The following is a 26,751-nucleotide window of genomic DNA, read 5'->3' as shown; positions in this document are numbered from 1 at the left end:
ATCGAAGATTCCTGAACTGTTCACAAATGAATAAAAGAGAGTTAGTGGTGTCGTGAGTGGATGCTCTTCAAAAGTTCAACAATGAGCCTTGTAAATGCCCTGCAGTGGTTCTGATATTGTGAATTTTTACTAAAAGTACACATATATGCGATATGCAATTCACTGAATGAAATTCAACAAAACACGAAAATCGCTGGGGTTATTAAAGAACTTTCCCCATGATTAAATGTGTCGGATAAGCTCATCTCCAGGTATCATCCGTATTTAATGTGGTGTTGCATAAACACAGTGTGTTTTGCTCAACATCATTGTTTTGCAAAGATTCATTCAATGTTTGTTGATTTGATAACCCAATATTAAAAATATTGGTTGAGTTTGTCTCTTAGCTTGATGAGCAAGGGTAAATTTATGCAAATCTATGTAAATCATCCATTTTCTAGCTTCTTTTATTTCCTGTTTTCAACATTTCAAAAAAAACACATTCAACTCCTCTGACTGGGCCAAATTTTGTGACATTTTCACACTATGTTCTTTAAATACTATACTATAACAGAATGATAATTATATGTTTTCTACTTATGCTTTAGTTTCAAATGAGATATTGAATTTCATAAAGTGATATCAACTTTCTGACTCAAATTTATTTTAATCATTAATACCAAAATTGGGGTTTTCTATCCCAAATATGTACTGCATTCATCCTTCCAGTAAACTGTTGCTACAAAACTAAAGTTCAGATTCTCTAATTTTTGAAAGGACATAGTATGAGGGAGTTTTCAAGTCATCTTTCGAAAAAAAAAGTTTTGGTTAAGTGCAACCCCCAACTTAAAGAACTTGCTGTCACTTTTACGCGAGTCTGATTCGATAAAAGTCGGTCCTTTTGTTGTTGTCTTTTGTTGTGTACAAACCATGTTTTTTGTCAAAATACTATCCTAGAATTTTTTTCCTAACTCTGCAGAAGGCAAAATGATGATTCCTTGCTGTGGAAAGGAAAACTTTTGCCTTTGAACTTTAAATTCTGTGACTGATCGATCTTGAACTATAATTCTTGAAATAACACATCAAGGCCAGATTGACAGGCCCTTGTACTGTAATCACAACACTCTGCATCTTGGAAAGAATGCCATACCTGCAGGAATATTTATATTTGTACTACGAAGGCATAACCCAAGCGCAGCGTGGAATCTTGAAAAGTGAATTGAAAATACAAAACCTGGCATTTAATTTTGGAAGAGCAGTGAACCACTGCAGTACATTAAAATATTGCTTTACCTGCAGGCTAGGTGACTTTTAGTAATTTCTATGAAAATGAAAGGAAGTGGGTATGTGAAAGGCCTTTTCTAGTAATAAGTATCACAAAAGACTTGCTTGGTATTGTGGAGCATGCTGGGCGTTAAAAACAGCGTACTTCGGTGTTTTGTTGAGTCTTTAATTTTGGACTACTGTGAAAAACAAGACTTCAATAGTGTGAATATGCACTCAATACAGGTCATTTGGCCTTGGATATACATGGAGGGGAGTGTGTCATGACAGTTACACTCATCATGACGCTAGGAGTATGTTCTCCTTCATCCCACAGAGAAGGTTGGCCAAATTTTGTGTAGTTTCAAACAGGTATGCTTGACAAAACTGAAAACTACTCCGGACATTTACTGCGCTGCTACATGTTAATATACTGAACATATGTTTTACACAGAGTGCAGTTGACAATTGATGTGTGGATGTGATTGTCAACAGTTGTACCTTGCTTCCATCGGATGACCTAATTTGATGCGAAAAACTTTCAGAAGCATTTGACAAGTCAACAAGAAAATCAAGTAATTTGTTATGACACCAAGGAGGGTATTATTTAACATGTTCAAAGCAATGGGGAAATCACGATGTGAATAGGTTCAACCATATTGAAGTCACTGCATACACTGTGACTGAAGAAAAAGTTGTGGTTGAAGGTACCACTTCCCAGGACAGTGATGAAACCGCTGTCATTAAAGAAATACTGATGTAAATCTTGACAAAATGTACTCTGTCAGCATGTAAATTATACTTGATGGATGTAGAGCTTTGGAAATGATAAATTTTTACATTTTTGAATTGGTTTACATTTGCCTTTCAATATGATTTTTGGACAAAAGCATTACACAAACATTTGCACTGTCAAAAGAGATATCAGACACCAAGAAGCAATTTATGTTACATTAAACACTTACTGAACCTCATTGTTACTCAAAACAATGTTGTATCGCAATAGTGCTGTTTGCAATACAACATTGTGTTGAACAAAACAATTTCATTGAGCTTTCATTAGTATGCACAAATAAATATGTGTCTGCATTTTTAGATTACATTTTTGGAAATTACGCATGCAAGAATGATGAAAATACAACTTGGCAGGCGACTGCTAATGTCACAATAATTACATTGAACGATATACCACGCATGCAACACTAACAAAATTTGTCCGCATTTCAAGCAGCAGCGTTCGATGTTGTGCGCATGCAGCTATACATTTAGTCACACATCTGTAACCGCAAACAGCGCCATTGGTTTTTATTTTGCTATCAGTTTTATCATTCCTCTCTCAGTCTCATTTTGTATCTGTGGCTTTATTTGTTTGTCTGCATACCAATCCACGCCTTTTCCTGTACATAATCCAAAGCACCGCCACCTCAGTGAGAAAACCACGACTGAAGGAAAGTGTGGAGTGCACTAACGGTATACGTCACAATAAAACACTTTGCGTCTCTATGGGCTAAATTCCAGTTACTGTAATGCAGACACATTAAAGTTACGGTGATAGACACCTTGCAACAGAAAGTTAAAGATTTCGCTCAGATTTTCCTCAGGGAAATTTTAATAAAACCATTCTCTTTTGTTATCGAGAATAAAAATCAGAGGTCACCATGCAAAATTTGAGATTTATATAGATAAACAAATGACGTAAATATATAAATATTTGAAATTTAAAATGGCTGATGTACTGTTTTAACTCATTCGAAAAGTGTATTTTCTATTTTCACATGAACAAGACAGTTTAAAGTATTTTTATCCTACAGGTTTCAACATAAGTCTGCTGAAAGGTAAAACAGAAAAGTATTGTACGAACTCGTCTGTCTGAAAAAGTATCCCTAAAGCACACTGCACCCTACAGCTAAATGAGCTATAGAGATAGATATCTGGAATCTAGAAATGAACAATGCTTTACTTTACAAATATAGCTTAACCCTTTTCCTGCCAGACAGTAATAACTGTATCACTTCCCCATCAGCCAAGTCAGTAAAAAGCGGTATTGAGCCAAAACATGACGTATTTTCACCCACTGGGCTTGGTATGTTATAGCATCTTTTGTCAAAAAAAAATTACGGTATTATGTTTTCAACAGCCTTCAAATGTACAGTATATTGAATACGTTGTGTTTCATTAATTTTAACCATCTTGACCTGGTGGTGAAATATGGACTTGGCAGGAAAAGGGTTAAGAGGCATTTGAAACCTAATTAAAATATTTTTGTGAGAGCAAAACTTCAATACTTGCATAGAGAGTTCACACAAAATATGGCAGTTGTGTTGAATTCAAATGTGAGTGAATTTAAGGTAATTAACTTCCCGTATGATGACTCCAAATCTACATTCCTGATTATCAAAATCATCAGTTTAACCTGTTCATCCCTAATTCCCTGTAAACAGGTCCACATACACTCTTTATATCAATGACTCTGAGCTAAACCATTGTAGTAAAATGGGTTAAAGCTTAGTCCTGGAGCGAGTGCAAGCAAAGATTGAAAATTTTCATTTTTGAAGTGCATATTAGCATAATGTGGTCTACACTCTACACACATTGATCTCCATGATATGATTTATAGTCATGAAAGAAGAGTTCAATGATTTGGTCTTACCCTATGACATATTTCGTGACAAACTCACCGTTCTAAACTTGATCAACTTGTGGTCACGGAATTCAATCAGCTGGGCGCGCAAAGTCAAATCGCTGTTCACCAAGAAACCCTCCCTGCATCTTTGGTACAGGTCTTGGAAAGACATCCCTGAAAATCAAAATGGCAAAATTTCAAAAAAAAAATAGTGACTTTGTAAAGAAATTTTGTGAGGAAATTCACTTTCCATTGGTAGTTGTAAATATCAGTATCAATAGAGAATCTGGTGATATGGTTAGTCCGCATATATATTTCTTCATTACACATTTTCATTTGCATGCACAATGCTTGCTGTGGATAGCTAGAAATCAACAGACAGAATACAAGCTATATCTGTATCAGGCCCTGTGTACATTTAATAACCCCCGTAAGAGGGTCTTAGTTCAGTTTCAGGTCTCTCAGTACATGACTGTGCCGGTACATAGTCATATAATTTCTGACTGTATCCATTGCTGTGGCCACAGGTCTGATGTACAATGTATGTGTACCAGTGTTGGATTTCAGGCACTGTTTAAAAGGTAAAAAAATTTGGAAGACTTACGATGTTTTTTTATACTCAAAAATGACACATACATGTACAATATGTGTTCTGGGGTATATGTACACGTACATGAGAAACGAGCAAAAATGTCAGAACAAGTCAAATGCCTGCAGGCACAAAGCTCTCTCTATCCAGTCCTGAACTGTGACACTGATACAAGCATACAACTTAAACTCTATTGTACAGGCATCTCTGTGTCAAACACTTTACACAGCAATTTCTCCACAGTACCATACACAGACCAAGAGCAGTAAAATCTTTCCTTGCAGTGTACACAGATCAGAGGGACAGCAAATTCACCAATATGAGATTAACTATTTATTGTCATTTGCAGACCCTCAGACCAACAGAATGACTCTTCCAAGATAGTGTGATAGCAAACAACACTGAATCCAGTTTTTCCCTTAACCCTTTGAGCGCCAAAGTCAATTTTTGTCGCCTTTACAGAATATACCTCAGTCAAATTTTTTAAGATTTTGGCCAAAATTTTGATAAAAAACTGTAGCCAAGGAAATGTGATTTCCATTTGGTCCAATATTATCAAAAGAAGTTCAGAAAAATTCATAAAATTTGGTAAAATGTTGCACTAAAATTTTGGTGGGAAAGACTTCAGCACTCAAAGGGTTAAGTTGAATTTGTTAAATGTCTATTTCTGCCCTAATGGTAGAATGGGGACAGACATTCTGACTCTCAAAGTTTAACAATATACTCTTAGCCTGCCACTTGTTGTTGGGGCTCATATTGAAGCAGACGGAGTATATAAATTTTCATGAGCTTCTTTTTGTGAAAATCTGGAATTTTATTTCCCCAAATAAGATAATAAAGGATGGCGGCCATTTTGAATTTCAAATATCCGTAAATATTGGGTAATTTGTGTTTCTCTAGTACCAAACTTTGCACATTGATCCCCAATTTTTATCCTCGATTTTGAAAGAGAACGGTTGAAAGTTTCTTTGAGCAAAGTTCGAGCAAAGTATAAATCTTTCATGTACGAGGCACGAACTACCTTAAGGTAGTATGTAATATCTGTCAGCAAAGGTATACTATACCGTAACACTAAATTTCAAAACAAAGAAGATAATTGTGAGTAATATTGGTGTTTAAAAATAAAACATCGCCATTGAGACTATGAATGGGCATTCGATGGATGGCAGATCAAAGCAAATGGAATCTTCGACAGATCAGACAGATTAGAGACTGTCAGATCACTGAAAATTGTGCATTCTTTCTATGAAGTTCAACATGGCTGCTGTGAACTGTAACCCCGATGAAAAATTGAAAGATTAACCAATTAAAAATTAAAAATTTAAAGACTAAAAATGCAACAGCTGCCTGCAATCATCATATGATATTAGAAATTGTACACAGCATTCCAATTTCAGACTAGAAAATATGTTGACAAGTTAAAATGCATGTAACAGAGTACTGTGAAAGATGTCTTTCTTTCGTAGAAATTAATCCTGTAAGTTAAGCTTGATATACTTTGTGTAGATTTTTGTCGAGGAGCCTTTTCTACATGAGACAATAGCAAAATATGAGACAGTGTGTACGGCCTGAACATTAACAATGCATTCTCTCCACAGAGATTGCAGACAAGGAATCATTGCCTCTTAATGACAAGTTTCTCCTTTCAAAATTTTAATGTGAATAGCTTGCAGTTACGAGATAGAAAGAATAAAAAAAAATCAGAAACTTATCAAACACACTGATAAGATGAAGACAAAGGATGGAGTAGCATAATAAGAAATAAAATCCTTTCAGATGAGGGATGGACTACCGTTCAGCTTTTGTTCACTGTAATTTTATCTACCTTCCTATACACAAAACAGATTCAGATCTTACCTACGTAAGCAGAATTATCTTTCTGTTCCAACTGGTACCGCGTCAGCAACAGAAATATATCCCTGCAATGGAAAACAGATAAAAAACACAGTGTTGAATCTAGGATTTGAGAAAGAAGGGGACATTAGTGCCTCCTCTGTGAAAAATCTGGGATCATTAGAGTTTTGGTTGGGTCACTGTGAAATGCAATCACTGCATGTTTATCAGTCTGCACTTGTTTTGCACACTTGTTTTTTCAAAGCTTTCTGCCTTATTTCAGAATCTCCGATCTGTCTTTGTAGAACACCAAATACAGAATGTTCATAATAGTAAAATGACTCCCTTCGGGTATAAATACACGCTTGTTTAGTGTGTCGGCTGCAAGTCTATTTCTGAATGGTACACTGATAGTATACTGCACACTAAAGCCATGCTTGCAGTCTGCTGTCGGAGCAGGGCGTACAAATACAACTTCACACAACTTAAATAAGTTTGGAAATGGATCACTGTGATACTTGCAGATCGAACCCCAGAGTCTGGATAATTTGTACCTTTGGTACAGCTGCTGAAGTACTAATTCACTGACTACAGCCTACTGTGTACATTGACACATTCAGTATTTGACATTTTACATAGCAATGAAACAAAGCTGCATTCTACCGGTAGATTAAACACTGCGTACATAGGGTTGAACATAACAGACATGAAACGACCAATTTCAAAGACCAAAAAACATGAAACACCAGGTTTCACATACAAAAAACTGCCAATTCTGTACAGCTGTACACTTACTTATGTCAAGTCATTCAGGAAAAGCTTTGGTGCACACAGTAGTGCAACTGGATGACTTGAACTAGAACCTATGAAAGGCTAATTGGTCATGCTGTTGCCAACAGGCACTGTAAACTCAAGAACTAATCAAGTTCAAGTGTAGATATTAAGTGTACAGTTTAGAACACAGTGTAAGGGCCACTACTTAATGAAGATCAACATGGTATTGTCATACCTGGCCATCATTAAAGGGAGGCAGTCATCGGAGCTGCGCTCCAAGGTCGCTAGGGACCCCTACGATTGATGCAAAAACTGCATTCAAGTTACGTTGGTGATTGATGAAAGTTAATACACGTTTGTCATAAAGTACATCATAAAATTTAAATGTTGCAGCTATGTTGACATTATGCATCTATATATATAGTATATATATATATATATATATATATATATATATATATATATATATATATAGCGCATGAAATACATTGTTTGTAAACAAGAAAGTCGCACATGTGCAGTTTTGACGACCGCTTCCCTTTAAAAATACATCAACAACCTAAGATTTCAGAATGGTAAGATCAGACGTTGTGAGTCAAATACCTTGCGTTGGTTGGTAGGCTTCTCATCACATGGGTGAGAGAGCTCAGTGCTAGGACACCGGACTGTTGCACTAAGAGGGAATTCTCATACGAGGTCTCCTCTATGTAGGGGTCATAGGTCGTGACATCACACCATAGCCAGTTGAACCTGCTGGCTTTTGTCTGGTCCATTACTGAAACGAAAGTTCAAAGTCAAACAGAAAGTGAGCTGAACCGAGCACCCTTGGAAATCCTGATACGAAAGCATTGTACGAAATGCGTCCAAACAGATAGCCTTTCCCCACACCTCTGTGTTGTCATGATGATTGTTTTATAGCTAACACTTAATGCAGTGTGTAGGTATACGGACTTGAATACTATCAAATTCCACCATGGGGTGAACACAAACATCAAGAAAAATTAATGTAAGATAAATAATTGATGTAAGATAAATTTACGCAAGCCTTGAGACAGGGAGCATTCAGTTTGACATATTTCAGAGCAAAGAAAAGTGTGTATTTATCCTCTAGTACTAAACTTTGCATGGTGACCCCTGATTTTTATTCTTGATTTGGTGAGAGAATGGTTGAAAGTCTCTTTGAGGAAAGTTTGAGTAAAAGTTTAAGTCTTTCACTTTCGAGGCGCATCCTACCTTAAATAGCATAGTTACTTCTTGGTATTAAAACTTTTAATTAATCAACATTACTAAATTGGTTTAATATCAAATATCCCATTAAGATTTCTCACCATCATCAAGTTAAATTTGAAAGTCTGTCATGTGATAAAGTCTTAGCCGATGATGCAACAGGGATGCAGTCACATGACTTACCTAGTGGTGCATTTATGTGATCAATTGATGCCACCATGTGAACACTTGGTATCTGAGCCAGTACACTAAGTATATTCTGTGCCTTCTCTCCTCTAAGCATTGTACCGTCAATGTTGTGGATAATCACGAAAAACTCCTCTGAAATACACAATTATACTTATCTGTGGTGAGAAAGTTATTATTTGTTTAGACAGTATGATCAATTACAGTTGTTTTGCTTGTAAACTCTATTTTCATAATCATATCAGAAGCTAGGGCTATGAGTTGTTCAGGTGTTCAAGGAGATTCAACAACGGAAATTGAACGTCACAAGCTACAAATGATGTAACATACACAAACACTTCACTGAATTTTCTGTTGTGTATGTGGCATGGAGATGAAGCTAATATTTATTGCAGGTAAATACATGTTTGTCTTTCAGTCGGGAAAAAATTCCTTTGATTCAATAAGTCTCTGAACCGGGTATCCACATTAACTGGGTATTAATGTGTACATAATACAGGGAAAATACATGTGTATAGACCAATAAATGTACCACATGGACAAACTCATATAACTTGCCTTTCAGAAGATCTGGTAGTGAATCAACTCAAAAGATGGAATTTCATGCCAAAATGATCACAGAAAAATCCTATTTTAATGTTAAGATTACAAAGAACTGGCCTATGTTTTTACCTTGTGTTTCTTCTAGGTGTTGCTTAATAAATTCACATTGTTCAAGGGGACTTCTGAAGCTGCCATTGTGGTGAAACCCATCGTCTGTAATGCTGTTTAATATCTGGTGAGAAAAATGAAAGCTTTATAAACGCTTACATGAGCACATCAGGAATCCCGCTGATTACTGTTGCAGGTTTGTTATTAAATATAGCATTGGCTGTTGCGGCCAGAAATTTGGACAATTTTGTTTCTTAACACCTGTGTTTACCGATGCAGGTTGTGGTTCGATCTTTTCCCCTTTGATTTCAATCATTTGAATGATAACACTGGTGCTAATGAAGGAAATATTTCACTGTTACAATAGAAGTAATTTCCAAAACCATGCCGAAAATTTTGCAGAAAAGTTTATTTTTGCATGTTAATAATGGAATCAGCGCTATTGGTCAACATCACCATTTTGTCTTCACTTTCGTTCTGTAGGTCTGATGACACAACTTAAAACAACAGTGGTGCATCAAGAAATATTGATGAAAGGGGCTTCAAAAAAGCTTTGAGATTTATATGTCAACTATTTTGCTACATAAAAATGGAGAACAATCCGGAGGGACATGCTGGAGCACACACACATATGATGAACTTGACTTTGAATGCCCACACTGATTTATTTTCCATGTATTTCTCAGATCCACACGACAGGTCACAGACGGTCATGCCTCGAAATTGAAAGACTCAAACTTCGGCCTGCACTTTCCTCAGCGAAACCTTAAAGCATTCCTTTTGAAACAAGAACAAAAATCTAGGATCACCGTGCAAAATTTGGTACCAGAGAAACAAATTACCCAATATTAACTGATGCTTGAAATTCAAAATGGCCGCCATTCATGTGTTAACACTATGGGAAAAATCAAATTTTTGATTTAAATAAAGGAAGCTGGTGAAAACTTTAGTTACTACATGAGCTTCACGATGAGCCCCAGCAAGTGGTGAACCATCAATCTATTGTGAAAGTTTGAGAGTTTGAATATTTGTCCCCGTAGCACATTCTGTCTTGACAAGAAGCTGCTGATTATGGATATCAAATGCAAGGGACACATCATTATCAGCATCCCTACAGGACACTAGGCCCATCTTCCTTATGGCGTTCATCAGTGCTTGCCAGAGGGTGCCTTTCATGATAAACAAAATACAAGCATACCCCCTAGGACAGTGTTGAATTGCACCGTAGACCAGTAAACCTAGTTTATTTCAGTGTTGCCTTCTCATACCCGTATTCTTTATTGAACAATCTATACCATTAGCAATATAATACAAAACAATTACATACAGTACAATTGTGTGTTAGCATAGACAAAGACAATACACCACATGAGTATCATACAACATACATTGAATACATACTGACCAATTCTATATGCACTTCAAAAAGCATGTACACACCCACATATCCACTCATCCATACAAAATTGCGGTCATTTTTACTCACATTTTTAATTGTTATGCTCGGAAAGAATCCATTTACTACAATATGGTTGAAATCACTGATCACTTCTGAACGGAAGCTGTCCATCAAAAGACGTTTTGATCCCAAACCGAAAAAGAGCAGATTGAAGCCATTGCTGCAGAAAGAGATGAGAAAAGCAAACATAATTGTACATCAATCATCATCAGTGATATTTACACACACTGTGCTCAAACAAATTGCATTCATTCTGAATTGTGAAAAATGCATGCCCCCTTTGTCTTTAACTTTCCTAAAACTTAAATCATGAAAATATCATTTATTCCACTGCATTGATTGAGTCTACGTACAGGAAGCAGATTGGGCAAGTACAGGAAAAAAATGAATATCAGAAAAACTTATCGCTGAGGCGCGTTCTACCTCATGAAACTCGGGTAACTCATATCCAATGCCTTTCATTTATAGTTCTACAATTTTTTCATATTTTTGGCATCTGATCTATATCTTTGAATAATTTCCCTTCAAGTCAAGGGGTGTTGATGTTTTGCAAATGCCAAGTGACTTCTTGTGAAAATGATCTATTGTACAACAATTCCCGGCAGCTACAGTGTACATGTAGCTTGTTCTATTTTTTGTTGACCATGAATGATGGTAATGTCCACTTTTGTGCCCTCCAGATGGTATTCTACCTTTGCCTTATCAGGGGGTAGGTGGAGGTCGTTGAGAGATTTGTGTGTCTGTGAATTGAACAGGCTTTTGTCGCCGACAGCACCATAAATTTTAGCCTAAATGTTACAACCAGTGACACAGTGTGAAGTCACTTATATTGGTAGCGATGGACCATATCACATATGTGGGCCACATAGTGCAACCACTGGCAATTTGGGCGAAGAATTACAATTGCAAATTTGTGGCAAGTTCTACAACAACCACTGAAAATTTGGGCCAGAGGAAGTGTTAAACAAATGTAATATCATTTCTTTTGGTGGTGCCAAAATGGACTGTGTTATGTAATTCTGTTCGATATGGCTTTGTGCCAGTGAGAAAGCAGAAATGGTGCAGCAGTGCCAAGATTTGTTCAAATGTTAACATTTCTTATCTTGGTGACAGCTCTTTCATATGTTTGGGTAATTTTTGACTTGCATGTCAAACATATAAGCATAATGTAAGCGCTAAGACAATTTAATGTCAGTCATAAACCAAATGTTAAATGACCAGAATGTCTCAATTTTGCCACCTAGAAGGACGGGCAGATTTCCACCGATGATAACTAGGGTTTCAGTCTGAATAAGCTTGCACCTATCCTCATATGAATCAATGCACAGACAGTTGAACAGAAGTTGACTGTTTTAGGATGTCAACCCTGTCCATTAAACTCACTCAGCCTAATTTGGGTGTAAAAAAGTCTCAGTTTCACCATCAAAATCAATGGGGGATTGGGCTAAACCATTGCTCATGAAAGAGTTAACCTGATTTAATTCTGATGTCATTGGTAAATTAATTGTGCACTTTACTCTATGAATTAACAGTTAATGTGATGCTGATCAAAACTTTTTGCGATGAAAATTGTATGGTAGTCAGTTAAATGCAAAGTCCTGGATTGAAAACCAAGCCTTGTGTGAACTTTCATCATTTGACAATTTTTCGCTTTCTCTTCTCAGGGGTATTTGCCGGCATTAAAGATATCTTTAAAAATGTCCTGTCCTTCAAATGATCAATTAATTAGTTACTGTGCCACAATGCCGAAAATCAGAATGAAAATTATAATTCATGCAAACTTGGACACAGCTGCTTCGACAGATGTCAAAGCATGCACTCATTCATGCTTGTGGAACCACCTGTGTGATGAGAAGTCAATTGAAGGAGTGTAAAAATGAACACTGAGGGCGCACATGAAATTCAATATAACAAGTTAAAATTTTAGGTTTAAGAAGTTGGGAATGCCCAGACAAGATGCAAAAACTTCTCTATTTCACTGGATAAAGATGAAATGAATAGCACACCCACAGCATAAGGTTAACGCCAAAGAAGTACAAGAGCTTTACCATAGATGAAACATCCACTTGTTGAACTGCTCCCTATATTCTTCATAGAGTGCTTGACAGTGCTCTTGATGACTCCTGGGGGCGCTGTTCAGGACATCGTTCAGCTGTTCTTGGTCCATTCTAGGTGTGTTTAGCCTTGACAGTGTTCTATCTGAAGTGACCGCTGCTCCACTGTGTGCTTCAAAATACTCCTCTGCCATCGCTGGCTGTTCAGGGAAAGGAAGGCAGGTGGAAGTAAAAAAGGATAAATTATAACAGTTTATCAAAAAACTGCAGAATCTGGTCTTAAAGATACACTTTAAAAGAACAGTCTACTAAATGCCATTTTCACCACAGTCCAGACACCATAATAATTTGAAACTAGTGATAGTTTTTTCTGTTTTTCTTCATGTGTTTCAATTTATTTTTGGTCTACTACATGAAGCAGGTGGAAATACCTGATATTCAACACGTAAACGTCACCATTATCTATGTGGCTAGGCCATTTATTCCCGGGGGGGTAACTCCATGGCTAATAGTACGGGGGGGCTCCGCACGAACATGGAAACCCAAACTGTTGTGATACCAGTTTTGAGCAAAAAACCCTACCCTTTCTGATACCTAGTTGTCGAAACGCAGCTATCTCTTGGCGGGGTAGCGTGGGGTTGACCTTTGATCCGCATAGCAACTCACGCTACCCTGCCAACAGATCACTCTACCCGATCGCTATATATGGAAGTGCTCATGAATATTCAATTAGGACAGCGCCTTTTCATTATACCAACCTTTGAGCCAATCAGGTAGCAGCTTTTAGGTCCTACATAAACAAAAAGGCTTCCAGCTAAACAAATTTCCTATCCCCAACTTTAACGCTTTGAAACGAAAGATTTCATTGGCGAATGATCTTGTCTGTATGCGGATAATGATCTTTGAACCCTAAGCCACGATCTGGTCCACGCGTGGATCTGGTCATTTGGTTTTACAATTGTGCATTGTCTGCCTGATTTAGAGGCGATCCAAACGGGCGCAGCGCAGTGAAAAGTGTAATTTGCATGGCCATGGCTTCTACTCCCGGAAAAACCTCTCCAACAAGCAATGATGTCAACTTTCAAACCACAACAGAGCTGAACTACGGGTTTCCTGCAATCTTTCTGGCAGTCCTGAGCTTCGTGCACGCGGGATATCTGAATGTGGGCGGCGGCGGCGGGAGAGTTGTGGGGAAGTGCGCTTAACGAAATCGAAATCCAAAGTTAGTTAGCTACGTCCATGTTACACTAAGGGAGGTTTTCCATCAAATAAAGCATGAGTGGCCACAAATTTTGCACAGATAGCGTTGCACTAGCCTTGAAGAAAGGTGCATGGAACGTGGGCAGTTTCGCTCGGAGCTCGCTGTCTTTAGGCAATGTATGGTATATTGAGCCGAACACAATTTACTTCCGGGTTCACAAAATACTGCGGATTCTGTTTACGGAGTCCTCAAATATAACTATTTGGGATGACACATAGCCTTCGAGGCATATATGTTTGTGATGTTGAGAATAACATATGTTCAAAAATAACAGATTTTCATAGTTTTGTGCCACGAAACAAACTTCTTAAGCCTGCGTCAAGGAGGTAGCTCGCTTGTACCGTGAAGGTAAAAAGAAATGCTTGTATCTCCATGCTATGTATGTAATCCTGTGGTCGAATGTTGTTTCTTTTTTACAAACTATGTACATCATGAAGTTAATAAATTGAATTTTGATGTTACATTCCATGTGATTCTACATGTTCCACAATTACGCTAAGACAAAAAAAGGAAAATATCAATAAAAATGGCTTCACAAAGACTGAAATACTACGTGATACTCGATGAAGTATTACGTTTATGAAATGAAATTAAAATTGACAACACGAATGTTTGTCTCGGGTAGTACTACTGGAACAATTTCACAGACTATTTTTTGTTTTGTTCAATGATGAAATTTCTGTTTCCTTCCACTTTTTCTATGGCTTCCATGATGACAGATGAAGTTCCATCTGATTGAATAAATGTGATTGTGATGTGATGTTCAAATGACAGGATTGCCTTGTCGATCTTTGTATTCCCCATATTCTCTCATTTCTGCTTCTCGCCTGGTTTACTTTCCTGTGATACATGGCCAATGTAATGGTTGGAAAATATTTAAAAATGTAGGCTGGCGAAAGAGTGTATTGACAGTTTATTCAAATCATCAAAGTTGCAATCCTACTTAAAATAAAGAAGGCCATAATGGTTAAATTTTCTCTTGATAACTTTGACTTGGTCACCTTCTATGAATTTGAGTTTTCAATTACTGCCCATGTCAACGATCGTGTTTCCCTCTGAACAGTTCTATTCACCATGTTATCACCTGCACCCGCACGTTCTCAGTGTACCTCCATCACGCGACAGTGACGCTGTGTGGCTTTGCAGCTTAGTTTTCATGGTACTATCATAAAACGGCCACAACGTTTGACCATACCACACATTGTTGGGATTATCATACGGAAACAAGACTGCAAAACTAAGACTTATGAATCTTCAATGGAATTGAGGACAGATCTTGATCGAGCATGCTGGTTGAGCTCGGCAGTTGCACAAGCGTAGTACGGTACGGATCTAGCTCCATGGGTACCGCCGATCGTACGCACACCAAAGCCTATCCCTAAAATTGTTTCACGAACAACCTCGCCTTTTTTAATCTGACACAGTTAGAAATAAGGAGATGCTTAGAAAAGAGAAAAAACATACTTTTATGGACGACGAGCACGCTTCTTTGCGAAGCAGAATCAAAACACGGCAGAGGTACGTGAAGTAGGTCACAGCCTTGGACTCTGTGCACGGATCTGATTGGACACTTTGTTACCTTTGCCCCCAAATTATTATTCATGAGCACTTCCATATTCAGGGATCGGGGCGAGTGATCTGATACCATACAACACCATACGTATACAGATACGACTCACTCGCCTTGCGTACCAGGGGTACATGTACCAACAGTCAAACCGACAGATCGGAAATATTGATGGTAGATCTGGGATGTAGATACATGGGTTTCCAGTGTTGACAGCATGATTTTTTAACAAATGTCAGTTTGTGTTTAAAACCGGACCCTTTCTCATACCAACACCTCGTGAAAAGTATACCCTTTCTGATACCAAACAGTGCAAAAAAAACGACCCCTTTCGCGCGGACCCTCCCCGTATAGCCATCTATGGGAGTTACCCCCCCGGGCATTTATTGTTGGCAATTGAATTTTAACTGAGACGTAAAATTCATGCGCCAGCTGATTTGACGAGTGAAAATAACCTGATGAACCTGTTACTTTTGCCTGAGACATTGTTCAGAAAAATCCCTTGAGAGATATGTCTGTATCAGTACATTCAGAGTTAGGACAGCTCATTGGTTTTCTAGATATGATGATACTGACCACATCAGCATTTCCTTTGGACTTTCGCTTGCTGGCAACTTTCACCGATATCGTTGCTTGTGGTCTGGATGGTGTCGCTAGAGTTGATTTCTTCACAGACAGTGGCTGTTCTGTTCGTTTCAGTGTGCTTTGTCCCTCATCACTGTCGTCACTTTCACTGTTGTCAGTTTCATCAGGTGATTCATCACTCTCTTCATCTACCGGAATACGTCCTTTAAACAGACAAAATTAATGTTGTTTATAGGAGAATGTGCCTCGGGACAGATATTCAGACTCATAAATTTTTACAATTCTTTTCTGATCTATCACTTGTGGGGGCTCATTTTAAAGCTCTTGGAGTAAGAAAAATTTTCACCACCTTAGTTTTTTCAAAAATACAAAACTTTATTTTCCCCAAAGAGTTAACACAGGGATGGTGGCCATTTTGAGTTTAAGTCTTTCACTTTTGAGGTGCGTACTATCTGAAGATATACAGATTTAATTGCATTTTCAGAGTTTGTTAAGACAGTTAGAAAGCTAAGTACTGCAGGTACCAGCCTTTACTGTAGTCACATGATCAGTCTGGTCTCTCAGTCAAAATGACGGGCCACTGTCTCAACAATGGTGTTGGCATGGCAAACTTTGCAGAAATTTGTAAATTCTCTCATAGAGCTCAGAAAATATGGTCAGTTACACTAATCATCGTATTTGGAAATGTACAAAACATTTAACCAGTTCAGTATCTGTGCTTAGAAGTCAGGTAGGAAGTAATGCTGCCCCAAGAATTCAATGATAGGAACTTGAATGCTTTGTGTTCAACATGGAAAAGATTGTATCTGCAATGCAAATCACACTTGTATTGTCTTTTCTGTGAAACACACATAGGTGATGTCAGTTGATTGCTGTTTGAATATTTCACATCGCATGTGCCATGCCGATGAGTATTCATATCAACTGAGACTGGACAGAAAAGTACAGTTACTGATATTCGATGAGGCACTGCTACCCTTTGAATTCTACGGCACCAATTAGTTAGTACCACAGGAAACAGTACAGTGTGAATTTTATGTTGACATGTTACTGAACGGAAACTTCACAAATTTCATTAACACTTTCACTGCGTAATTAATTTTTATACGTGCATTCCTGTGCGTAGTTTTCTATGGGTATATGGCCTTATAAATATTGATTTACATGCATGTGCTATATCTTTGTAATTATTTGAGTATTCGGGACAATTTTTCAGTGAGTATTCCAATATGACAGAGCATCATAAAAATGCACAAAAGGTCATGTGACATGCCTTGAAGATCACGTGATCATGGCGGCCATATTGGATTTTACAAAAAATAAATGTTGCATTTTTTGTTATTTCAATATATAAATGTATTTTTCTCAGCGTAACACTTTAAAAATTACCACTTACGTTTTATCAACTCAAATTCAGTAGGAGGAACACATACGCTAAAACATATTCCACGTAAATGAGATTAATATGCATATTTATTACAAGTTCATCTTCGACCAACAGGTATCATCTGACATTCAAAAGAGAGCTATGTTCTATTTAAGCTTATATACTGGTAGCCAGTCCGATGTGTAATTGTTATTGATAGATTGATATCGTACACCATCCACAGGATACCCCATTAACGTTTGTGATGTCAGTCACCGGTCCTTTGTCGCACTTTGTCGCAAGCTCAGATTGCCTACCTTCCTGTCAGTGTCTTGCTTGCGATCTCTGTTTTTGCTCAACTGGTTTGGGAACATATTCAAGTTCTGTAATACTTTGTAATTTGAAATTTGACTTCCGCCATCTCGTCGAGTTCAGTTTCAAGATCAGTGACAATTCCACTATTAGTGTCTAGAAAAACATGCTCAAGGGCTTTGTCGGTGTTAAACTGTGCCCGCATCGCCATTTTTAAATACCCTCTGAGAGAAAAACAACAACCGATCAAACGATCCTTACAAATCACGGCCGAGAAATGACCGAATATGGCGGCATTTGTTTACAAATTTGGTGCGCATGCTCATTAGGTTTGACCTCTACCTCGTATACTACGCTAGGCTTGAGGAAATAGTCAACAAACATGATGTAGATCAAACAAAGCCAACGTATATCGAACGCATATAAACGCGTACGTTCTTGGCGCGTTTACGCGCCTCCCGCAGTCTGGCCGTTGGCGCAGAATGCGCCCTCCCGCGGTGAAACCTTTAAAGATAGTCTCTCACTGAGGTTACTCTGAGTAACCATGCTTTCACAAATGTCTCTTTATTGTTTACTTTTGTAACACTATGGACACATTGTTTTAATCCTTGGTGACAACACTCACTCCTGTTTGATCTCCTCACAGAAGGAATATCATTTTCTTTACTTTCTTCCTCTTCCTTCCGTGGTTCTGAGATTCTCGCTGTCTTCTTGCCAGGGGTCTTCTTACTACCTTGAGGTTTTGCAACTACAAGACAACAAAAATAATAGACCAGGATGGCAGTTCATTTTTGGATTTTGAAAAACTGAACCTGCAAAACTACATGTGACGGGTTTAAGAAATGCTGATGATATAATCAAGGAGAAGAGCATACCAATGAAAATTGTGGCAGGTAAGTACTTAGTTATAACAGTTTATGATTCTCTATGTAAAGCATTTGTCACCGATCTGTTGGAATATGCATACATTTGCCACGCAAAACCAACCCTTGCTTTTAGTGGATATCAGAGGCAGACTGGATTTAATCATTACTTGTATGAAAGTAATCTTCAAATTTGTAAGTTCAGAAAATTTCTTGTTATGATGTCTTCCTTTTGCTCAATGTCACATTACTTTTGAAGGCAAACATTCGGGAAAACTGAAATGCACAAGTCAACAGCATCCATGGCTGTTTGAGACCCCGTGTGAATGTGAGCTAGTGTTTTTCCAAATGTTGACCCCGATGATATGAACTGAAATAATTAAAGTCATTGCATTGGCTGCACTAGTTTTAGAGCTAACATTTCTTCTATCCACTTACTGCTGCCTTTCTTTCCTGGTGTTTTCTTGGCACTAGAGGGCGTCCTACTCTGTGCAGCCAGCTCTGCCATCTTTCCAGATCTCTTGGGAGTCTTGAACTGAAACACATCTCCACCAGATACTCCAGTCTCATCTGCAAGAGCTGCAAAACAGTTTTTTCAGATAAGAAGATCACTAGAGTCATTTCTTTTCTGTTCTAATTGATATTTTGAGAGTACATACAGTATAAACATACTGTGAACAGAAAGAAATCTCAGGGGGCCTAGAAGATATAGATGTTTCACATTTTGTTTTATTTTTAACCACTCTATTGCCAGGTTAATCGGTCATTATCTGATCAAATTGATTCAAACCAGTGAAACTTAATCATCACACCTTCATGACATACGTTACAGGGCAGAAGCTGTAACTTAATTTTGATATTTTTTGTCACTGTGTTTGTAAAGTATGCCAATTGCAAGTTCTTGTTCTACTCTCCAAAGTGTTAACTTGTCTGAAGTTGTCACCACAGAATCTAAACTTGTAACATACACTAGAATTGTTTACATTGGAATTCTAGTCCAGACTAGAATTCACTTGTCAACAATAACTGTGCAGTCTACACATGTAAAGGCAGAGCTGACAAGCTGAATACTGTATCTCAACATGCTTCGGTGAGAAATTGTAGTTGACATTAAAAACAAAAGTAGTGAAAAAACGTGGCATATTACACAAGCAATTGAAAATACTGAAGTCATTCTGATTTACAAAAATTGATAAAATATATCACAGTACAGTGTCTCTCAACAGGACTTTGTGAGAGAACAAGAGACTGTAGTTGACGTTTGAAAACAACGATTGTACAAATATCATCAAAAGTTACAACTGCTGGTCCTTTTACAAACTTGACCATTTAATAATTTTTAAAAACACAACCACAAAGTAATAATCCACTTTTGTTGAGACAAACCCGGTGATTTTTTTCTATTACTGGCAGCACAGTCCTTTGCTGGCAATAATTGTGCATGTCATTGCTATATGTGTCAAAGTGCTTCTTTTAGTGACGAGATTTTCATGCTTAAAGCGCAGTGGTCGTCGCGCTGCGCGTGCGTGATTTTTTTGTTGATAAACATAAATTTTTGTAAACATAAGTCTTCTCAACTTCAATAGGAGTGAGATGCGAGCAGTCCCCCACTCTGTTAAGGCCTTTGTAAGACTAAACATCATGCAATAGTAAAATATTAAGATCGAAAACGAACTTCAGTGGTGTATTTCTATCTATAAACTCGTGTAGGCTAGAGCTACGAACATCGGGACACTACACTCAGCACATGTCGCTGAGTTTACTGCACGCAGACACAGTGAACAAAAGGTTTGATCGCGCGCGATCACGTTGGTTGTACACAATGCTATGTACAGTACAGTGAAAATACATAACTAAAATGATCAACGTTGCCTATATATGTAGACCATCAACAAGCACAATGCCTAACACAAAAATTACACTCAAGACCATGATCGGCAAGCCAGAGCAGGACACGAGAGATGTTGTTGGGAGACGGTCACCGCGTTGACGTACACGGATATAGAGAATCCGGTCCCACAACGTACCGGCCCGCGACGAATTGGCCCACAACCATGAATCACCATGTCTTACTTCTCCTAGTATTACGTGGTAAGAAATAGTAAAATGACAGGAAACAATAGACAAAACGAGCGGGTTTTCGCGGCATTTGGCAGGAAAATTGCACGGCTACACCGTGCATAGACGTATCGAGAGATCCTGTGCCCCGGCCCTGAGCACGGTCATGGCAGTGACCCAACCGCTAGCTGGTGTAGGCCTACTGGTGATGGGCACATGTCGTTGTTGTACCTCCTGATTGCCGGGTAGGTCTGAATCCTTTTTCAAGTGAGATAACCCCCACATAACAAGAAGACCTATGAAAGGTTCTTCGCTTGACTTGATACCTGTACTCGGAATTCTCGTTGCACCCCAAGTTGCGTTGGATTCTCCACAGCCGAGTGAAGCGCGCCATAAACCCGGTCTGACACAGACGTTCATACAGATCACGGAACGGAACAGATGCAGAGATGCTTCTTGCTGCAGCGGGCATTGCTCTGCGAGCTGTAGATTTCTGTAGTGTTGGGTTGTTGCTTCTTTTTGTACTCCTGTCGGGCCTCTTGAAATGAAAGCTCTCGTCCTTGCTAGCGATGTCGAAAACTAGAGCCCGGTCGTTGATAGTCTGTTGGCGTATACATGCGTACTGCGTACGTCTAGCTCTATGGCTCGAGCGATAACAGTAGCCGAGCCCCATTCAACTGATTCAAGAAAATCATGAGCAAATGTGATCTCAATCCAGCGTGCAATTATTGTTCAATATTCAGCAGATATTTAACTGAGATTAATTGACCTTATATCGCGTGTTACATTTGGTTAGTTGGTATACATGTGACAGATCAGCCGCCATTTTAACAAGCCGCAATATCGCAAACATTACAATCAACCCGTAACATGTGCGGCGTTCTTGGATTTGTTTACAACGGAGGGGGAACCCCCTCAGGAGGATGCGCAGCGCGACGACCACTGCGCTTTAAAGGTACACAGTCATCGTAAATTTGCATATTCCATATATGGTAAAGGGGCGGAGCTTAGCATATGCCCCATAACACCTGTAGGACATGCAGACGACGTGGCTAAGTATGCCATGGCTGGTCGTGTGGGGGCGCCCTTTTTAAAATGCGGCCACCCACGTAAAATCTGTGATTGGCTATTAAAAACCAGGTGACTGAATACCTTTAATTGAGTGACTTGATAGATAAGCTTCTCGAAGGGAATAGCTGTAGGTTTTGAAAATGTTACTGTTTTCATTATTTTCTTTGAGAAAAGAATCACATTGTCTTCCCACTTTTTGCTCAAGTACATTTAAAAACAGATCAATTCATTGTCTACAATACACCATTTTATAGTCGAGAAATAAATTCCAAGTCTGGATGAAAATTCAGTTGAACATTTGACATGGCACAAAAACAGTCTACTATGTTGGAAAGTTGAATACCATGTATTTCAGTATGATTTTCAGAGTAGGGACAGGCGACTGTATTTTACAAACAGAAAAATACCGCAATTATACGGTGTCGCTCAAATTTGATCAGAATTGGTACATACCAGTATGGGTACCAAAGACCAACAATAAATGTTGTTTCTATCTGTTCAGTGCAGGAAAATTCTATGTTGATGTTATGACAATGATTTCTGCACAGTACAACCAGAAAAACAACAAGAAATATTTAAAACAGAAAAACAAGAATGACAAAAGTAATTTATTTAAGTTACGTTATTTATTTTGCCGTTCAAAGTTCCCATACATGTTGTGTCGTCGTAATAGACCCACTTTCGATGGCAGTTGGCCCGCTATTCGTGGCGGGGTTGACCTTTGACCCGCATAGCAATCCCCGCTACCCCGCCAACAGATAGCTGCATTTCCACAGCTACACTTACAGGTAATAGATCCTTAAACATTCTCCCAAAACCTACTTGAAGAAGCACTGGGGTCAACCTCCATGTCACTGAACTCCTCATCGCTATCACTGCACACATCCTTGAGGTCAGCCATAACAATGGTGTTTTCTTTCGGCTTCACATTTTGGCGTTTCCTCAGGTGATCTACAAGATCAAAGATGAAATCAATTCTAAGTATTCTTAATCTTCCTCCATGTTATACTGGACATTCTTAATTATTGGTCTGAAACAATTAGAATATACTTTAACCGTGCCAAAGTCTTACATCATATATTGAATATGTGACAATACTCTATAACATAAAACAAAGCCTATCTGTCCAGCTGACTGTGCTTGTCTACAATGGTTCTACTCCGGAATAAAAAGGACGCGATGCGTACGCCGTTCTACAAACTCAATACCCCAAATAATCACGTGATGCCGGTACAAACAAACCCACATGTGTACTGAACGCGTATGGAAATACACGTACGTTTGTGCGCGTTTGCGCACATGGCTTTGTTTGTACCGTGGTCGATTCAAATTCCGGGTTTGGCCTATTGAAAATGTTTAACACTTTCACTGCGTAATTAATTTTTATACGTGCATTCCTGTGCGTAGTTTTCTATGGGTATATGGCCTTATAAATATTGATTTACATGCATGTGCTATATCTTTGTAATTATTTGAGTATTCGGGACAATTTTTTCAGTGAGTATTGCAATATGACAGAGCATCATAAAAATGCACAAAAGGTCATGTGACACGCCTTGAAGATCACGTGATCATGGCGGCCATATTGGATTTTACAAAAAACAAATCAAAAAATGTTGCATTTTTTGTTATTTCAATATATAAATGTATTTTTCTCAGCGTAACACTTTAAAAATTACCACTTACGTTTTATCAACTCAAATTCAGTAGGAGGAACACATACGCTAAAACATATTCCACGTAAATGAGATTAATATGCATATTTATTACAAGTTCATCTTCGAACAACAGGTATCATCTGACATTCAAAAGAGAGCTATGTTCTATTTAAGCTTATATACTGGTAGCCAGTCCGATGTGTAATTGTCATTGATAGATTGATGTCGTACAACATCCACAGGATACCCCATCAACGTTTGTGATGTCAGTCATCGGTCCTTTGTCGCACTTTGTCGCATGCTCAGATTGCCTACCTTCCTGTCAGTGTCTTGCTTGCGATCTCTGTGTTTGCTCAACTGGTTTGGGAACATATTCAAGTTCTGTATTAGAGTTGTAATTTGAAATTGTACTTCCGCCATCTCGTCGAGTTCAGTTTCAAGATCAGTGACAATTCCACTATCAGTGTCTAGAAAAACATGCTCAAGGGTTTTGTCGGTGTTAAACTGTGCCGCATCGCCATTTTTAAATACCCTCTGAGAGAAAAACAACAACCGATCACACGATCCTTACAAATCACGGCCGAGAAATGACCGAATATGGCGGCATTTGTTTACAAATTTGGCGCGCATGCTCATTTAGGTTTGACCTCTACCTCGTCCGCTACACTAGGCTTGAGGAAATAGTCAACAAACATGATGTAGATCAAACAAAGCCAACGTATATCGAACGCATATAAACGCGTACGTTCTTGGCGCGTTTACGCGCCTCCCGCAGTCTGGCCGTTGGCGCAGAATGCGCCCTCCCGCGGTGAAAGTGTTAAAAATTTGCACATGAATGTTAAAAACAACAATTTTCACTAAAACCCTGTGATGGATGGCTAATGAAGTGGAGATGTCATAGAAATCAAGTATAGTATCTTCTTTTTCTCTCAATGAAGTACACTGGTGTTCAAAGCATTAACCTCACAAATCTGATTGCATTGTGTACAAATGAGATCTCATTGTTGAAAAAATGACTTCCAGTCCAGACTCAAATCCACTTGTCCACAATATCATTGGACAATACGAACACGCTGTGGTTGTGTTAACAGATCAAACACAAGACGTATTATCATGATGCCAGGAGTCAAACAAGAAACTGTAGTTTACAAAAAGAAGAAACATAACAGAAAGTACATAGAAAGTTACAGTTGATGGCGCTGTATACTGGACAGATGCAGGGACAACAATCTTTACCTGACATTTGAGCAAGACTGAAGATTAGTGGACACAAAGAAATTTGTTTGAAATGTTAGTAACCTAGGGAGTCCACTTACACCATCACTTTTAAAGCCCGAAAATCCCTTTTAGTTCGCAACCAAAGGTGTTTCCACTAATATGATTTACCATGTTTCTGAATAAAACAGAAACTGAACAGAGCACAGGAGTTTGAGATATTAAAAGATTCTTAAAAAGTGATGAAACAGGATCTTGTCAAATTTTGTTTGAAATTGATATGAAAACTCAGAAAAGTACTTCCACTAAGATGAAATTTATGCTTTCGTATCATGATATAGCTCTGCATGGTTCCCAGACACTTCGCACCAAAACCACTTCGCACCATACCATCTCGTCCCATACCATTTCGCACCAAAACCACTTCGCACCAAAACAACCTCGTACCAAAACCTCTTCGCCCCAAAAGTCACGTCGCCCAAAACCATTGCGACCCGAAAAAAAACACGACTTTACTCCCCAATTTATCGGTAACCGTTAAAAGCTGAAAATAACCAACCACTGCCAGTGAAGTTTTAATCACCTTTCTACCATCCCGGGACTGAAATCTTGAAATTGTACACATTTCGAGAAAATGACATCGCATCGTGCAATACCGCGCACGGCACCTGATATGTACCATTTACTGTAGTAGTTTGTGTGTTTCTTTTTTCTAATATATGGTATGGTTTCATGGAAGAATAAATGGTTCGTGGTAGCCAAGTTCAGGTAAAAACAACGTAATGATACATCGTGACATCGATGTTTTAGGACGAGTTAACGGTAAGCGAAGTGGTTTTAGTACGAGGTGGTACTTGGGGCGAAGTGGCGTTGGACGAGGTAGTACTTGGGACGAGGTGGTTTTGGTGCGAAATGGTTTTGGGACGAAGTTGTGAGGGGCGAACTGGTTTTGGTGCGAAGCGTCTGGACCCCAGCTCTGCATGGCAGGGCTCTGTGTTACCGGCGTTATACGGCCTCCGACCACAGGCCGTATAACGCTGGTAACACACTGAGCAGAACACACTAGCTCTGCATGGCAGGGCTGTGTGTTACCAGCGTTACACGGCCTCCCATCAGGCCGTGTAACGCCGGTAACACACAGCCCTGCCATGCAGAGCTAGTAACAAACAGCCCTGCCATGCATAGCTAATCATGACAAGGTTTTTCTCTAATTTGGTTATTAAAGGAAATTCACACTGTTCTAACGATATCTGTCTATAGGTTGTAAAGCTATGGGAGACCGGTCACAACATGCGACATGCGAGTTTTTAAAACTGCGATCTGCAATAAGGGTTAGGGTTAAGTCGCAGATCACAGTTTAAAGACGCGGGTCGCATGTCGCAGATCGTGACCGGTCTTCCATAAAGCTAATACACAGTAGTCAGTAGTGTTACAGTACTGCTCTTTGTTCTTGTGTGAGGCGATTATTTTCTTGACCAGATAGTTTGAGCTGCCTGGGCGCTCCACGTGGGCATGTGGAGTTGGAGTTTCGCTACACTATCTGCTGTTGGTACACATGTAGTTTCTCTTACAGGGCATAGACAAAATTTTTCTCCTTGTCTGTGCACAGTAGTCAGTACAGAGTGACTGTCTACAGCCTCCTCTTGGGGGCAAACACAACAGGTCAGAGTTTGAATGATCGTTATTTAAAATGTTATCAAATCAAAATGAAATCTTAAGCTATGGAGGCTTACTTACATTTCTGTATGTTACTGATATCTTGAATGTGCTCCACAACGTCCTCATCACCTACAAACTGAAGTCGCACATGTTTACCTCCTGACGTCGCCATCTTGACCCAACATCTTGACCCAAACATTCAACGGTTGAAGGCTAATTTCTTTCGTTTTTATACGCTCACATTCCAGGTGCTCGGTTTGCTGCGGATCTGTAGCCCTACCACTCTCTTTGCTAGTTGTCCACTCCCCCAACACAACTAGCAAAGGGAGTGGTAGGTTTACGGATCCGGAGCAAGTGCTCGGTGTGACAGAACGGGTACAGTACACTACATGACTATATCTCAATATTTTGAGGAGCGCGACGTTTACACTGTAAACTTTCTATGCTGTCTTGAGTGACCAAGCCAAATAATAACGAAGTACGTATAGTTTCAGCTGC

General features: G+C 38.8%; 1 protein-coding gene across 1 annotated transcript in view; it reads right to left on the bottom strand.

The window, feature by feature from the left end:
* LOC139117272 (origin recognition complex subunit 2-like) overlaps positions 1–26,463 on the bottom strand; it is a 31,252-nt gene extending 4,789 nt beyond the window's left edge. The window contains exons 1-12 of the mRNA XM_070680226.1: positions 26,332–26,463; positions 22,544–22,672; positions 19,031–19,171; positions 18,355–18,477; positions 16,043–16,254; positions 12,633–12,838; positions 10,612–10,744; positions 9,147–9,249; positions 8,472–8,609; positions 7,665–7,836; positions 6,312–6,373; positions 3,921–4,039 (exon numbers count right to left, since the gene is read on the bottom strand). Of these exons, the coding sequence (XP_070536327.1) occupies positions 3,921–4,039; positions 6,312–6,373; positions 7,665–7,836; positions 8,472–8,609; positions 9,147–9,249; positions 10,612–10,744; positions 12,633–12,838; positions 16,043–16,254; positions 18,355–18,477; positions 19,031–19,171; positions 22,544–22,672; positions 26,332–26,452 (1,659 nt within the window). The 5' untranslated portion in view covers positions 26,453–26,463. The remainder of the gene's footprint in view (positions 1–3,920; positions 4,040–6,311; positions 6,374–7,664; positions 7,837–8,471; positions 8,610–9,146; positions 9,250–10,611; positions 10,745–12,632; positions 12,839–16,042; positions 16,255–18,354; positions 18,478–19,030; positions 19,172–22,543; positions 22,673–26,331) is intronic.
* Positions 26,464–26,751: the final 288 nt, after the last annotated feature.

The sequence above is a fragment of the Ptychodera flava genome, chromosome 18 (assembly GCF_041260155.1).
Source record: "Ptychodera flava strain L36383 chromosome 18, AS_Pfla_20210202, whole genome shotgun sequence".
In the NCBI taxonomy this organism is placed as follows: Eukaryota; Metazoa; Hemichordata; class Enteropneusta; family Ptychoderidae; genus Ptychodera; species Ptychodera flava.
This window is presented reverse-complemented; position numbering and strand designations above follow the sequence as displayed.